The sequence below is a fragment of the Myotis lucifugus genome, unplaced genomic scaffold (genome assembly GCF_000147115.1).
Source record: "Myotis lucifugus unplaced genomic scaffold, Myoluc2.0 scaffold_57, whole genome shotgun sequence".
NCBI classification, from domain to species: Eukaryota; Metazoa; Chordata; class Mammalia; order Chiroptera; family Vespertilionidae; genus Myotis; species Myotis lucifugus.
The window spans coordinates 2,807,037-2,822,232 of record NW_005871105.1 but is presented as its reverse complement, the minus strand read 5'-3'; the positions used below and the strand labels follow the sequence as shown (position 1 = coordinate 2,822,232).

The 15,196-nt window shown below is 39.7% G+C and overlaps 1 protein-coding gene across 1 annotated transcript in view; it reads left to right on the top strand.

Moving 5' to 3' along the window:
* MAN1A1 (mannosidase alpha class 1A member 1) overlaps positions 1 to 15,196 on the top strand; it is a 154,283-nt gene that overhangs the window by 118,667 nt on the left and 20,420 nt on the right. The window contains 2 exon segments of the mRNA XM_006089251.3: positions 12,550 to 12,673; positions 14,767 to 14,860. Of these exon segments, the coding sequence (XP_006089313.1) occupies positions 12,550 to 12,673; positions 14,767 to 14,860 (218 nt within the window).

Below are 15,196 nucleotides of genomic sequence, written 5' to 3'. Positions count from 1 at the left end.
CCAAGATATTTTACGTGTTCATGAAACACAGTATATAACAATATGTATAGTATTCTTTCATTTAGTGGTTGTTTTAATTTTGTCTAATGACCATGCACTAAGAAATTTTGGAAGAGATATCAGTTAATTAATTATTTTTACTCTGAGATATAATAATGGAATCTGGAATATGAGGCAATTCCTTTCCATGACATAATCTTTTGTATGTTTTCAATTTTTTTCCTTATGTATGTTTTTAGATTTTAAAAATTATTTTAGAAAAGCCATTGCACAAAAGAGTTCCTTGAATTAAATAAATTGATTTTTATAAGAAACTAAGAAAGGAAAATTAAAATTATTTTTTTCTTATAATTGCTACTTATGGTTATTAGAGCAAAAACTAAAAACAGAACTCATACTTTCCTTTATCATGGCCATTCCTACCTCAGTCTTTCTCATATTCTTAAGTAGCACCAGTAACCACCCAGCTGCTAAAGCCAAAAAAAAAACTAGAAATCATCTTTAATTTCTGTCTTCCCTCATCCCCAAATCCAATTCTTCCTGACAACTCTTACATCCAGACATAGCCTGAATCCTTCCACATCTGTCTGTCTCTACTGTTGTCCCCTGATCAGACCACCACCTGTCTTTTGCCTGGAGACCAGTTTGCTAGCTGACTTCAGAGCTGCTCTCATATAATCATCTCTTCCCACAGTGTCCAGAGTGAACTTTTAAATGTGCAAATCAGATCTTATCGCCTCCTATTTAAAACCTTTGTGTGACTTCCCATTGCACTTAGAATAAATCCAAATGCTTGCTCTGGCCTACAGGTCCTGTGTGATCTGCCCCCTATCAGCTCTCCAGGGTTCCTGTCAGAGAGTCTCTTCACTGACTGTCCTTCTGTTTTCATGCTTCGTAGAGTCATGCCCACCTTAGGGCACTGGCAGAACCCCCCCCCCCCAGGTCTTCACTGACAGGTGCTTCTTTGTCTCGCTGGTCTCAGCTTGAAGATCTCCGCTTCAATGAGATCTCTCCAAGAAGCCCTTCTAAAGACGCTCTCCTTCAGACAGCCACACCATCCTCTTTCACTTTCTTCTTAGCCCTTAATATTGCAGGATAACCGTGCCGTGCTTCACATTGGCGTTTTACTATTAACTGAAGTAGGTAATGTACATTTTGCCCATGGGACCCAAGAGAGCATTTTTCATTTGGAATCAGGGGAGAAATAGCTCCTAAACAGGGTTATTGTTCTTAAATTGACATTTAAGGAAAGAGAAGGCACTCCTCAAAGCTGTGAGATTTATTTTGTACCAAGAAAGCCCCGATCCATAAAACTCCGGAATCCTCCTACCAGCTCATTGCATGATTTCACAGCAGTTCATTTCCGACTAGATGTGTGAGGCAAGTCTGGTCTTACTTACTCCGGCATAATTTGTCCTAAGTTCATCCCCTCCCCATCAATTCCAGATTCCTCTGTCTCTCCGAGGTTCTCTTCACGAATCACCACATCCTGTCCTCAGCTGGTTAGGACCACAGTTATTGCCCACAGTGCTCTGAGCCTGCAGGTAGCGCTGCCTGCCCCTCCTGCAGCGGGGAGCCTCAACGCCAGAGGCAGGAAGCAAAGGAGGAAGGGTTTTTTCTCTCTTCCTTTTCCTAAAGGTGAAATGAATGTGGTTGTTATTTGTCATTGCAAAATACTATTTTGATGTTTTCATTTTTTTAGCTTTATAAATGTTTTCCAGCAAATTAAAGTTACCGTAAGCTACAACTTTTTATGTGAGCACTTATTTATCTAAATATTTCCTTAACGGTAAAATAGGAATGATTGTGTGGTCTCAAGTTACTATATTGATGTTTTCGTTTTACAGAGCTAACAGACATTACATAATAAAGGTTTTTTTAAAGCTACAGTTATTCATGTCTGTCGACACTCGTATATTTTGAATATGTCTGCTAGGAAATAGGTAGTTTTACTGTCAAAGTTCCACCAACCATTTACTTAGTACAGGTGACCCTTGAACAACATGGGGGTGAGGGATGCCTCTCCACACACACAACTGAAAATCCACGTGTAACTTTTGACTCCCAAAAACTTAACTACTAATAACAGACTGTTGACTGAAAGTCTTACCAATCATGTAAATAGTTGATTAACACATATTTTGTATGTGTTCTATACTGTATTCTTTAATAAAGTAAGCTAGAAAAAAGTTATTAAAAAATCATAAGGGAAAAAATACATTTACAGTATTTATCAAAAAAAAATCCTGGTATAAGTGGACCCACACCATTCAAACTCCTGTGGTTCAAAGGTCAACCATACTTTGAAATACTTTTTAATATTAATACCAGCATTAGGAGGCTACCAAAAGTTGAGACCATGTGAACTACTCATTTAGATTATTCTTATTTTGCATAAGATGATAGTTCAGTTACATTTTTCAGATTTTTTTCCTATAATATAAAGAATCTAATTACTAAAAATAAGTAAACATGTAAGCAAAAGGAAAACATAAATACATATAAACTATTTTAACCAGAAGTAATAAAACTTGCTTAGAGTATTTCCTGAATTTAAAAGTATATATATGAATTATAGTTATGTTTGAAAGGGATTTGTTGCTTCCATATATAAATGCAACAACCAACAAATTATGGCATCTACTATGCAAAAATCTATTTGAGAAAGTGATGGTGGTAAAAGAAACAGAATCGTACCTCTGCATTTAGGACGTATTCTACAGCTAGGGAGATGTGTGTAAGCAGGTAGAAAGTTAAGTAACAGAGGTGTCACCAGGCAGCATGGAGCTCATTACAGGCAGATTACACTTTGCAGTGCCTATCCTATCTAATAATAGACAAACATGGTAATTGACCGTACCTTCACTACACCTCCCATTGGCTAATCAGCACGATATGCAAATTAACCGCCAACAAAGATGGCTAATTTGCATACTGCAGGCAGGGCGGGCCCCCGTGTGCCGCCTAAGCCCCACCCCCAGCCGGGACCCCCGTGTGCGGCCCTGCGCGGCGGGGCTTGGTGGCGAGATTGGCCCGAGGAAGCCCTATTCTTGCAGGAATATTCCTGCAATGGGCTTCTAGTCTTTTATAAGCAGGAGTCACTGAGGGCCAAAACAGAATAGACGGTGTTTTCCTTGTAGTAGCTCATGTTCTGTTGAGGATATCTGTCTTCATTGTTGAATTTTCCTCAGCAACCTATTCGTCCTCTGTATTCTTTATTCTCCATTATCCTCTTTATTCTTTTGTCCTGCTTTTTCTAATCTTTATATCTTTAAAACTTTAGTTGCTACACTGTTTCATAACACAGTCTTCCACAGGCTCTAAACCAGCGGTTCTCAACCTGTGGGTCGCGACCCCTTTGGGGGTCGAACGACCGTTTCACAGGGGTCGCCTAAGACCATTGGAAAACACATATATAATTACATATTGTTTTTGTGATTAATCACTATGCTTTAATTATGTTCAATTTGTAACAATGAAATTGGGGGTCACCACAACATGAGGAACTGTATTAAAGGATCACAGCATTAGGAAGATTGAGAACCACTGCAAACCATAAGTTGTAGGCAGAAGGCAGGAAAATGAGAATAAAGGGACATGATAGCTTTATTCTCCATCATCTGTTCCCAGGGATCCTGAATCTGTTCTAACCACAAGCTATGCACACATTTTTGTTTATGTGATACTTCTTATGTAAAAACTCAAAACTAAGAAAAGCTAGCATTTTAAATAATAAGGTGGTTTAATTAACTGTCTAACTTTCTTAAGATGTTAAGAGAATTGTCTTGAATTTACATAATGCAGCTTAAAACAACACACTAATTATTGGCCCTGATTACCTAGACATCATCTATTTTCTTAAACTTTCTTGCTGTTAATTTATCATTTGGGAATTTTAATAGCATTTGTAGCATTTAGCAACATTTTCCCACTACAGGCTTCTTAATTTAGCATTTAGTTTACTGATTTTGCAATTTATTGCCTACTCTGAAGTATAATGATAACTAATTTATTTAGCATCCAGGGATGAATCTTCCCCAATTACTCCCAAGTAGTTTAATATCTGGAAAAAAACCTACAGTGAGGATCTGCTGAATGTCATACTGTGATATCACTGTGTTTCAGATACCAATCAGACAAAGTTCACTTTCTTTTATTAAAAGTTAATTAGACCCACTTGATATCTTCCCTAAAGACCTCTAAGGAATGCCCATAGGAAAAACAGAAATTGTTCTCCAGAAAAAACTGTTTTACTTCTACTCAAGTGCCTGAACAAAAGTTTAATTGAGTTGCAATTGATGCCCCAAAGCTCCAAAATTTCAGAGCAGACGATCTTGACCATTAAAAGAACCTTAGCAGGTTTCCTACAGTGTTTGATGGGTGCACTCCACAGTACCTGGCACAGGTAAGCACTCAGTAAAGTATGGTTGACTCACTGACTCAATCTTACTTGCTGAGTTTGGCAAGATACCCGCAAAGTGCTCATCTCTTAACACGTTGAACAAAATCATTGAATGTTATTCTTTCCTACCTCAGAATTTCTGCCAGAAACTTACATTAGTTATGGCATAATGGATAGTAAGATGTTCTTTTCCATTAGTAATTGCTCCGTAGCTTATCTGCATCTTAAGGTCAGTGGTGCCAAAGATTTAGCTAATGGGACAAGTAGTTTCCTTAATTGTTGAGAGGCTAGCCCTAGTTGCCAATGTTTTTATCTCATTAAAAATAAAAGACACCAGAAAAGAAAAATTATCTAATATCTACTGTCATTCTTTCATTTGAATGAAAAAAGATCAGCCTGACATCACAAAAATGGGAAGGACAAAAAAGACAATCATTTCAATTGAATAAAATGTAGCCTTCATAAAAATTTACCATCCTGTCCTTACTCTCCTTATTTCACCATAACTCTGAGAAAACACAACTTCAGACCACTTCAAGTTTGTGATAGTAGCCTATGTGATCAGCCTAGAAAGAATGTTTTCTTTTAATATATTTTTATTGATTTCAGAGAGGAAGGAAGAGAGAGAGATAGAAACATCAATAATGAAAGAGAATCATTGATCGGCTGCCTCCTGCATGCCCTACACTGAGGATCGGGGCTGCAACCCGGGCATGTTCCCTGACCTGTAATCGAACAGTGACCTTCTGGTTCATAGGTCAACGCTCAACCACTGAGCCATGCTGGCCGGGCTAGCATGGATGGTTTTTTTTTTTTTACTTGACTATAAGAGAGCTATATGGTGACACTGATATAAGATTAAATTATTCACACATGTTAGGGGTGAAAACCAATGACACAACACTTTCATTATTATTTTTTAATCTTATTAAATGAAACATGTATCAAGTGCCTCTGTTTCTTAACACTGTCCTAGACTTAGGGATTACACAGGTGTATCAACCAGTCAGTCCCTGAGGATCTTTGACTGGAAGAAGAGAGCAGTCCTGGACATTCTGGTTCCTGAAAGACTATAGAACAGAATCTGGAGAATTAAAAGCCGGGGTCTGTGCTAATTGCATTTAGTTTGATCCAAAGGTGAGTCATAGACCCATCGAATGAAAGGCAAACAAAGAGATGAATAAACAGCCCAATTTTACTGAAGTCTTGAATCTTAAGTAATGTCTTTTAATGATGATTTGTGTTAAACTCTTACAACAATGGAGCAAATGTATATAAAACCAAAGGAAGGGGATGTCTGGCAAATTAATATTAGTGGATTACCATTTCTGAAGATGGACTGTACTATGCTCCTGTTTATCCTGAAGTTTTTAGAAAAGTGTCTGGATAAAAATGCTTGTCTGTAGCCTCCCTCCCCGGTGTTAAAGGATGTGATGCAGTGATTTACAGCAATGGATCTGAGATATCCCAGGAATTCTAGAGGCTACCAAGTGGAACTTAGTAGGCCCACACTGTAAAGAGAAACAACTCCACAATGGACATTTATGCCTCCAATACACATTCCCAAATCTATCCCCTTTATCAGTTCAGACAATTAAACTATCTTCCAGCTGGTACCTATGTAGATATTTTTGTGTGAATATAAGTTCACTTAAAAAAGAACTAGACAGCCGAAACCGGTTTGGCTCGGTGGATAGAGCGTCGGCCTGCGGACTGAGAGGTCCCAGGTTCGATTCCGGTCAAGGGCATGTACCTGGGTTGTGGGCACATCCCCAGTGGGAGATGTGCAGGAGGCAGCTGATCGATGTTTCTCTCCCATCGATGTTTCTGACTATCTATCTCTCTCCCTTCCTCTCTGTGAAAAATGAATAAAATATATTAAAAAAAAAAGAACTAGACATACTGTTACATTGTTTATAGTGGCAAAAATAAACAAATTAGACTGAATGTCCTGTAGTAGGGGTATGTTTAAATAAATTAGAATTTATCCAATCAGATAGTGTGCATTCAACAATAATAATATACATTTATTGGCATGGGGCATGTTCATGAAAAATGAAGTGTATATTTAAAACAATATATAGAATATGATTTGTTTTTAAGTTTAGTAAAGTGAATGTGTTTGCATGCCTGCACACCCTCCATGCACTGAAATGCTTTCTCATCAGTACTGTTGATAGGATATCCCAGTTTGCCTATAAACTGGGCAGAAGCTGCATTCAATTATTGCAGTCTGTTGATTATGGTAGTCAAGGAGATCTAACCCAAAGGACAACTAGAAAACAGCATTTTGGCATCATTGGACCTGATGAGCAGATTATTTACAGAATCAGAGAGGGCTTCTCACCGTCTCAGTCTTTGTAACTCCCAGCCTCTCCTCCAATCCTCAAATAAGCCAGATACAGGGACCACCGTATTAAGGGTGAGAATAAACTAACACAATCTTTGATAGTCAGATACAAGGGCAGCAGTATGGAGAGCGAGAATAAACTAAAATGAAAGTATTCCATTTCAGTCCTGTATAAAATACCCATAATACGAAGCAAGATATGGCTAATTTTAAAAACGTTATTTTGGCTCTTTGTTAAAAAATGTAAATATGAGAATCCTTTGGAGATTTAGCCCACATGCTGCTGTTCAGAGGTAGTGAGCTGTAGATTATGAATCAATATAATCAAACGGCTGCCTTATTCGCCTTTTTCTTTCCCCGTGGGATAAACCTTGGGGAAGTAGTTCTCCGAAGTCTAACTTTCCAAGGGCGGCCTACAATAGAATCTTGGCTAGTTTTCGAACACCAGCCCCTGGAACTGTTGGCTCCACTCTCAGTGGGGTTCTAGACCACAAACCTGAAAGAATGGTTCTGCATGAACCTTTCAGGAAAGAGGTGTTTGTAATGAGTGACGATGAAATCACTTACGCTCAACATCACTGAGCTTTGGGAATACAGTTAAATGGAGCAGTCATTTATGAACTTTCTAATTAGTCTTTTCTAATTTGTGCTAAAACCCAGAAGGAATAATATTAAGTTACCTGCTCTTTTGAAATAAATACCCATGTGTGCCTCTCCATTTGCATATATAAGTAAGGCTTTACCATAATACACAGAATGTGAGGGACATTTTTCTCCTAAAACTTGTTAAACTCCATTGCCCCCCAGGGAGTAAGCTGTATTCCCTACTCTGACCTTGAAGGGAGTTTGTTTACTCCTCAGCTAATCAGAAATTATTCAGGCATGAATCCTCAAGAAAATTTTTATTGGCCCATTTCCCATTTTGCATAGAATAGCAAGCAGCAAGGAAAAGTAAATTTGAAAGTCAGAGCTAATTGAGACTTTACAACTCTTTAATGCTTTATTTATATATTCATCTGGCTTTTTGGAATTGTTTCAGTTCTGTAAATGTTTTGTTTTGGTTTTTTTTTTGCTATATTCGATTATACTGAGTAGCCAAATGTATTTATTAAGGATACAAATGGGCAATAACTATAACAAAACTTTAGGTACCTCAATGTAAGATTATTTTGAAGATATATACCATCAATTTAAAACAACCCTCTGGCTATTTGACTCATTTCAAGCTCTAGCAAAAGAGTTAGCAGCTTTCCCATGGGATTCAGCCCTGAGTAGAATAGTGTCATTAGTACTGTAGTTCCTTTCTTTGGTGCTATTAACCATTCCTGGGAGAGAGAAGGAAAAACATATAATGCCCATTGCTTATCAAGCTATGAGGTCAGTAAATAATTATACTTTCTTGTTTTGAGTGCAGTATACTGCCACTGCTAATAAACTACATTCAAATTAAGACTCTAAAGAATAAAATAGTATTTCACGTTTTCAAAAGATTCATAGCGATTCCATTTTTAAAGACATGATTCTAATTGTAGTTTCCAAAATCAGTTATTTTCGTTTTGATGTTTTGTTTTCAAAGAATTATTACCTTTGTAGACTACTGGAAATTTAAATTAAATGAAAACTTGACACATATATATTTGACCTTGAACAATGTGGCGGTTAGGGATGCCAACCCCCATGCAGTCGAAAATCCACATGTAACTTTTGACTCCCTAAAACCTTAATTACTAATAGTCTACACTACTGACTGGAAGCTTTATGGATAACATAGACAGTTGATGAACACATTTTATATGTTATATGTATTTTGTACTGTAGTCTTGCAATCAAGTCAGCGAGAAAAAACAAAATGTTATTATAAGGAAATCATAAGGAATAGAAAATACATTTACAGAATTTATTGGAAAAAAAAATCTGAATATAAGTGGATCCCTGCAGTTCAAACCCATGTTGTTCAAGTGTCAACTACCTATTAAAATGCCACTCCAAATTAAAATGGGAAAACTGGAGATTGGAGGAAACAGAAAGAAATTAAATTATAGTGACACAAAAGCCTGAAGTTCTTTTCCAGGATTCCTTGAACCAAAACAAACACTTGGCAGCTTCCCAGATGGTGCTAATTGCCTTTTTGTGTATACATTTCCATATGCTGACTCATGGTTTTGGCTTAAAGTGCAGTCATTGTAACACCATTTGGAATATTAATAAAATATTCTTTTCTTTCATGCCTGCCTTGTGGAACTAATAGTTTCTGAAAACAAACTTACTTTATCTTTAAAGTATTTTTTAAATAGTATTAGTGTTGATAAAATAAAGACAAAATAGTTAAAGAACACTAGGACTGCCTTTAAAATACTGTGATAAGGGAACTGAGGTTAAAGACATTTTTAATTGAATGTATTGGGGTGACATTGCTTAATAAAATTATATAGGTTTCATGTGTACACCTCTATAACACATCATCTGTATATTGTATTGTGTATTCACCACACCGAGTCAAGTCCAAGACAGTTTAAATCCCCTATTCCTTCAGATGAGACTCATTTTGAGCCAGAGGCCTAGAAAGCTTAACCTTTTGTATCATGCTATGCCCAGGGCACCCTGACCCCCAGACCAAAGGAGCAAGACTCTCTGTAAATTCATTTCCCTTTGTCACAGCTCCACCATTTTGGTGTCAAATGCCCACTGTCCATATATGTCACTTTAGATATTAGAGCCATACAAATATATAGACTCCTGAGTAGAGTCATAGACTTTAAAGATAAGAAAGATCTTGGAACTCTTTCTGTGAGTAACCAGAACTTGGTTCTCACTCACCGCACATGTGCTGTGCAAGTCGGCACCATCTCCCGGACACACACACACGTTTTAGCTGTGATGGCCATAGTCTGTGCCCCATGTCCTCACCCAAGCCAACCTCCAGGTCTTTAAACTTTCGCCTAAGAAAAGGCAAGTGGCCTTATTTAATATCTAGAGATATGATGCTTTCTCTGATTTCTTAAAACCCTTCCTTGACCAATGCAACTGTTGATCTTATAATTTTACTGAAATGCATTAATTCTGTATGTTGAAAACGTGGTAACGAAAGCCATCCTTTCATATAACATAATATGTATTCTAGACTCAGCATCCTCTTTCTGTTACCATGAGATATCCTTTGTCAGTGCTTTTAATGTTCTTGCCCCTATGTAATTAAACAGTGATAGCAAAGAAGGCTGTTTGCCTGTTGATATGAATGTGTGCAAAGGAGAGAGTTTATATGTAAAATCCTTTTAAATCTTACTTGCTTAAAAACATATTGAAAGTTTTCATTATATCTCTGGTTTTCTCTTGCCTTATCATGTTAATAGCGGGGAACAAATGTCTGGATACAAAAGTAATTTGAATTGTAGTTTAGTGTGTATGTACCGCTTAGGTTTTCCATCTGAGTGCGCCACCACACTCTCTCCTACCCTGCACTGAAAAGAACCAGTCCTGGAGACCTGGGAGTGGGCTGGGTTCCTCAGCACGCTGTCCTCTTCCCTCTCCAAGATGAAGTCATCATGCCCTCCTCTCCTGGCACCACCATACTTGTACATTGCAGCTTTGGGCTTAATAGTCTCTCTAGAACCTAGAAATTTGTAATTTTGCTTAATGTGCTTATTGACTTTGGTCAGTGATGGAATGGTTGGGCTATAAAAAATAATGTCATGACAACATATTAATGACCGATTACTATGTGCATTTGCCATATGTTAATAAAATTTTAATGTAGCTGCTCCTCTTATCTGGATGATTAGATGTTCTTTCTATGTAAGTCAACCATGAAAATAAAAACTGACTCATGTTCTCAGAACTTAATAAATATCAGGCATTTCTAAAATAAATGAATATCTGATTTTCAGATCTCTTCTGCTTGCTTTTTTTAAAATATATTTTTATTGATTTTAGAGAGGAAGGGAGAGGGAAAGAGAGCTAGAAACATCAATGATGAGAGAGAATCATTGATTGGCTGCCTCCTGCACGCTCCCTACTGTGGGTTGAGCCTGCAACCTGGGCATGGGCCCTGACCAGAATTGAACCTGGGACCCTTCAGTCTGCAGGCCAACGCTCTATCCACTGAGCCAAACCAGCAAGGGCTTCTTTTGCTTACTCTTTATTAGGTGTACTATAAGTCAAAGTTTTGGAACAAAGTCTAGATCTCACTCTACAAAGAAATCAGGAATAAGGGTGAGGCCAGCTTAGAAGTCATGAACCAGATGTCCTGGTTGCTTTCCTTTCTTCAGCCTTCCTTGGCAGCCCTGCAGCAGGACATGCAGGCTGGAAGGCTTTGTCCAGAGCTGTGAAAATATAAGGAAAAGACAGAGGGTTTAGCAAATCTAGGGGACACCAAGAACTGGGGCCAAACTGGAAAGAAAGGAAAGTGAGACTCCCACAAGACTCAGACTTGGCCTCAGTGGAACCCGTAGCCTTCTCTCCTGCTGCCTTTCCTGTCCTCCACTCACAGGTATTGCAGCTGCCTCCAGCTCCCAGCTAGCCCTTCTGCTGTGTGTCTCCATGTCCACATTCTTCCTCCCTCCATTCTTTCCTTACGGCTTCTTACTTATCCTTCAAGAATCAACTCAGGACTCCCCTCCTTGAAGAAGCCTTTTGTGATCCTCACTGTGTTGGATCTCATGTCCTGGCTCTAGGTGCTCGGGGAACTCTACACACATTTACGTTGGCATTTACCACAGTCAGTTGGAATTACTTATGCTTAGATCTTTCTGTTCCGTTACACTAAAAGGTCTTTGAGAAAAGAGTGATTTATTCATCATAGCCATCTTGCAAGCCAGTATCACGCGTAGTCCGTGGCAAAGAGTAGGCATTTAATAAATGCGCATCTGAACTAAAACCAACATGTGGGTTTTCAGATTTCTGCAAGGGAATTGACTGGTCTGGAGAATCATTGACTTTATTCTTTATTTGAATTATTACCTATGTCTTGACAGTGTAAGTGGCTTTCCAGAAATAAACTGTACCCAAGAGTATGATCATGTTTCAGTAGCCTCTGTGTGTGTGTGTGTGTGTGTGTGTGTGTGTGTATTTAGAACTTACTCTTTTTAAAGAGCATTTCTCCAAGATGAGAGGCAATCATTTTTGAAGCTCCTGCCTTTGACCCCTTTTAAATTTGAATTACATAAATTTGCTGACATTTTTAAGCATAGATTAAATATGTCAAGGAATGAGTAAATCCTTAGAAAATATACTTAGGATATAGGTAAAATGGTATGAAGAAAAACATAAGAAAGGAAGTTCAGTAAATGGAAGGTTTGGAGAGGGTATGGTGTAAGTGGATTACTAAGGAATCTTTGAAATATATCCAATACCCAAGAAAAAACTGCATATCATGTGAATGTCTATAGAAGTTCATGGAATCTCAGGCTGACGTTAATTAAAATGTTGAAGTGCTATAGGTGGGATTTGGGAACCGGTGGGGATGTTTTGGTATGATTTTGTTTAATATTCTACTTGGAATGTGTATACATCTCTATATGACACATGTACCTTCCAAAATGTTTATCTGTTTATCACCACCAGCAAGCACATAGCAACTTCTCTGTGACTTAAGTCAGCACCAATTTTCAATTTGGAAATAGAAGTGAAAGCCTGAGACTGGTACCCAGTCAAAGACAACTATGCTTTCAAATATCCAGAGGGGACTATGAGCTAAGGAGCCATTATTCAAAAGCTGTCCCTTTCACTTCTACTGTGTAGAGCCGGTGGAAAAAAAGGAATTAGTCTGACCCATAACTCTTCTATCTCTTCTCCTCTTTAGTGGGATTGGAAGGAACTGGCCCTGGGCCTCAGGAGGCAGCAGCATTCTGGCCGAATTTGGGACCCTGCATTTGGAATTTATGCACTTGAGCCAATTATCAGGAGACCCCGTCTTTGCTGAAAAGGTGAGATTCTCCATGACTCCTTGCATTGCAAAGCATCGCTTGTGAGAAACAGTATCCTCTGCTGAGAGATTTGATAATATTGGATGTGGAAAAGAACAACCAAGTTTAATATAGCAGCCCTATATGAAGTTTTGTTACATGCGCCTTTCCTTTAACCAACTGTGAGCTCACAGTCTTTCCATGCATGATTCTAGCTCAGCGTGAGAGCGCCTGGCTTCTGATTCCCTACACCTCAATCAAGTCACTTTCTCCGAACTTTTTTTCATATCTAAAAATATATAAAGTTGTATGGGCTATATGAGCCAAGTATGTGAAAGGCTTTTTAAACTCAGGGTATCATATGAATGCAAAGTAGCTATTGAATTAATTTCTAATTTTTAAGAAACAAACATAGATATTTGAATAAATACGTTTTCACCCCACCACGCTGCCCTTAGCTTCCACCCCACTTCTCTGCTCCTCGTTACAGCGGAATCGCTTGGAAGAGTTGTCCCTGTTTGTTACCCTCACTCTCTGTCTCCCACTTTCTTGAATGCTTTCCCACCCAGCTATTCTCCCGGCCACACCTGTCCCGGTGACCAGTGAGTGCCACATTGCCAGACCCAGTCATCACCCTCACCCCTGGTCTTCCTCGCCCTCAGCGTTTGGTGTGCGTGGTCACTCCCTCTCCCTGAGACGCTCTGCCCGTGGCAGCGGGCACAAGGTGCTCCCTGGCTTGTCTCCTTCCTTCCTGGGTGCGGCTTCTCATTCTCCTCTCTGGTCCCCTCCTCGTCACACCGACCTCTAAACATTAGAAAACTTGGTTCACCCTGGGCCTCTTCCTTTTATGCTCACTCCATACATCATTTCCCCGATGGCTTTACATGCTGTCTATATGCTATTGACTCCAAAGTTATCGTTTCAGTCTCAACCTGTCCCCTGACCTCCAGACTCCAAATCCAAGTACCTATTCAGCATTTCACTAAGGCAGGGGTGGGGAATGTATGGCCCTCGGGCCGTAGGAGGTCCGCAAAATCATTTGGTCTGGTCCTGCCGAGGCATTAAGGGTGAGTTAATTAAATGTTTGACCAAATACAACAGGCTAATTTTTAAGTTGATCATTTTTTGTGGCCTGCAAACGATGTTATAAATATCCAATTGGCCCATGGCAGAAAAAGGTCCCCCACCCCTGCAGGGGTCTCCTAGCTCCCCCTTAAAACGTCTCAGACTCAGCCCCCACACCTGCTTCTACTCCAGTCTTCACATCTGGGTAACTGAAACCTCAGTTCATCCAGTGGCTCAGACCCAAACTCCAGTGGTCACCCTGGTTCCTGCCTGGTAAACATCAGGTCCAAAGCATCAAGAAACCCTTAGGCTCTGTGCTGTTCCGTCTGCTGCCACCCTGGTCCAGGCACCCATCATCTGTCACCTGGCCTGTGCAGTAGCCCCCTGACTGCCACTCCCTCTCTGGCACCCCAGTCACACCAGTTACACACACACGTCTTCAGTTATCACCCCCGGCATAACATAAGCCCTCGTGGCCTGCAAGGCCTGCGTCTCCCCTTTGCTTCCTGTCCTCCCAACCCACTCTCTTTTCATGCCTTTTGTCCTTGCTCCTCCCTCTGCCCAGGTGGCTCTTCCTCCAATTTCTGCATGGCTTGCTTCTTCGTTTCTTCAAATGTCTGCTCAAATAATCTTCCATCAGCCTCCCCCGCCCACCCAGCTCACCACTCCACAGCCTTCTGCCCTGTTACCATCCTGTGTTTTTCCATAGCACTTACTACCACGGGTTATAGTCCTCACACTGCAGATACGATATTTCTTTATGCAAAGTCTTTCTCATCCCACCGGCATGGACTTTGCTTATCTACTGAAACGTCACTAGTTCCTTGTATGGCATCTGGCATGCGGCAGATCAGTGTGACTGTGTTCACTTGCTGCCTATTATTTTTGTAAGCTGATAGCGAATATCTTTGTTCTAATTCTGCATCATTTAAATCAACTTTCATCAACTTTTTTTTTCTAATATGGAAAACTATTATCAAGAAAGAGAGAAGAATGGCACCAAAATGGTTTTTTGGATTTTCCCAGTAACATTTTATTTTCTGTCGCAGGTAATGAATATTCGGACAGTACTGAATAAACTGGTGAAACCACAAGGCCTTTACCCTAACTATCTGAATCCCAGTAGTGGACAGTGGGGTCAATGTAAGTCAAAAGATTATCACTGTTTGCCCTGGTGGGTGTGTCTCAGTGGTTAGAGTGTTGGCCCACTCGAAGAAGGGTCTCGGGTTCGGTTCCTGGTCAAGGGCCATACCTGGGTTGCAGGTTACATCTCCGGCCCGGTTGGGGAGCGTGTAGGAGGAAACCAATCAACATGTCTCTCACACTGATGTCTCTCTCTCCCTCACTTCCCCTCCCTCCCTTCCACTCTCTCTAAAAATGAATGGAAAGAGTACCCTTGGGTGAGGATTAACAACAATGAAAAAAAAGATGAGCATTGTTTTAGCTCTTTAAGGTACCCAGCACTGTCCTGGTAACAGA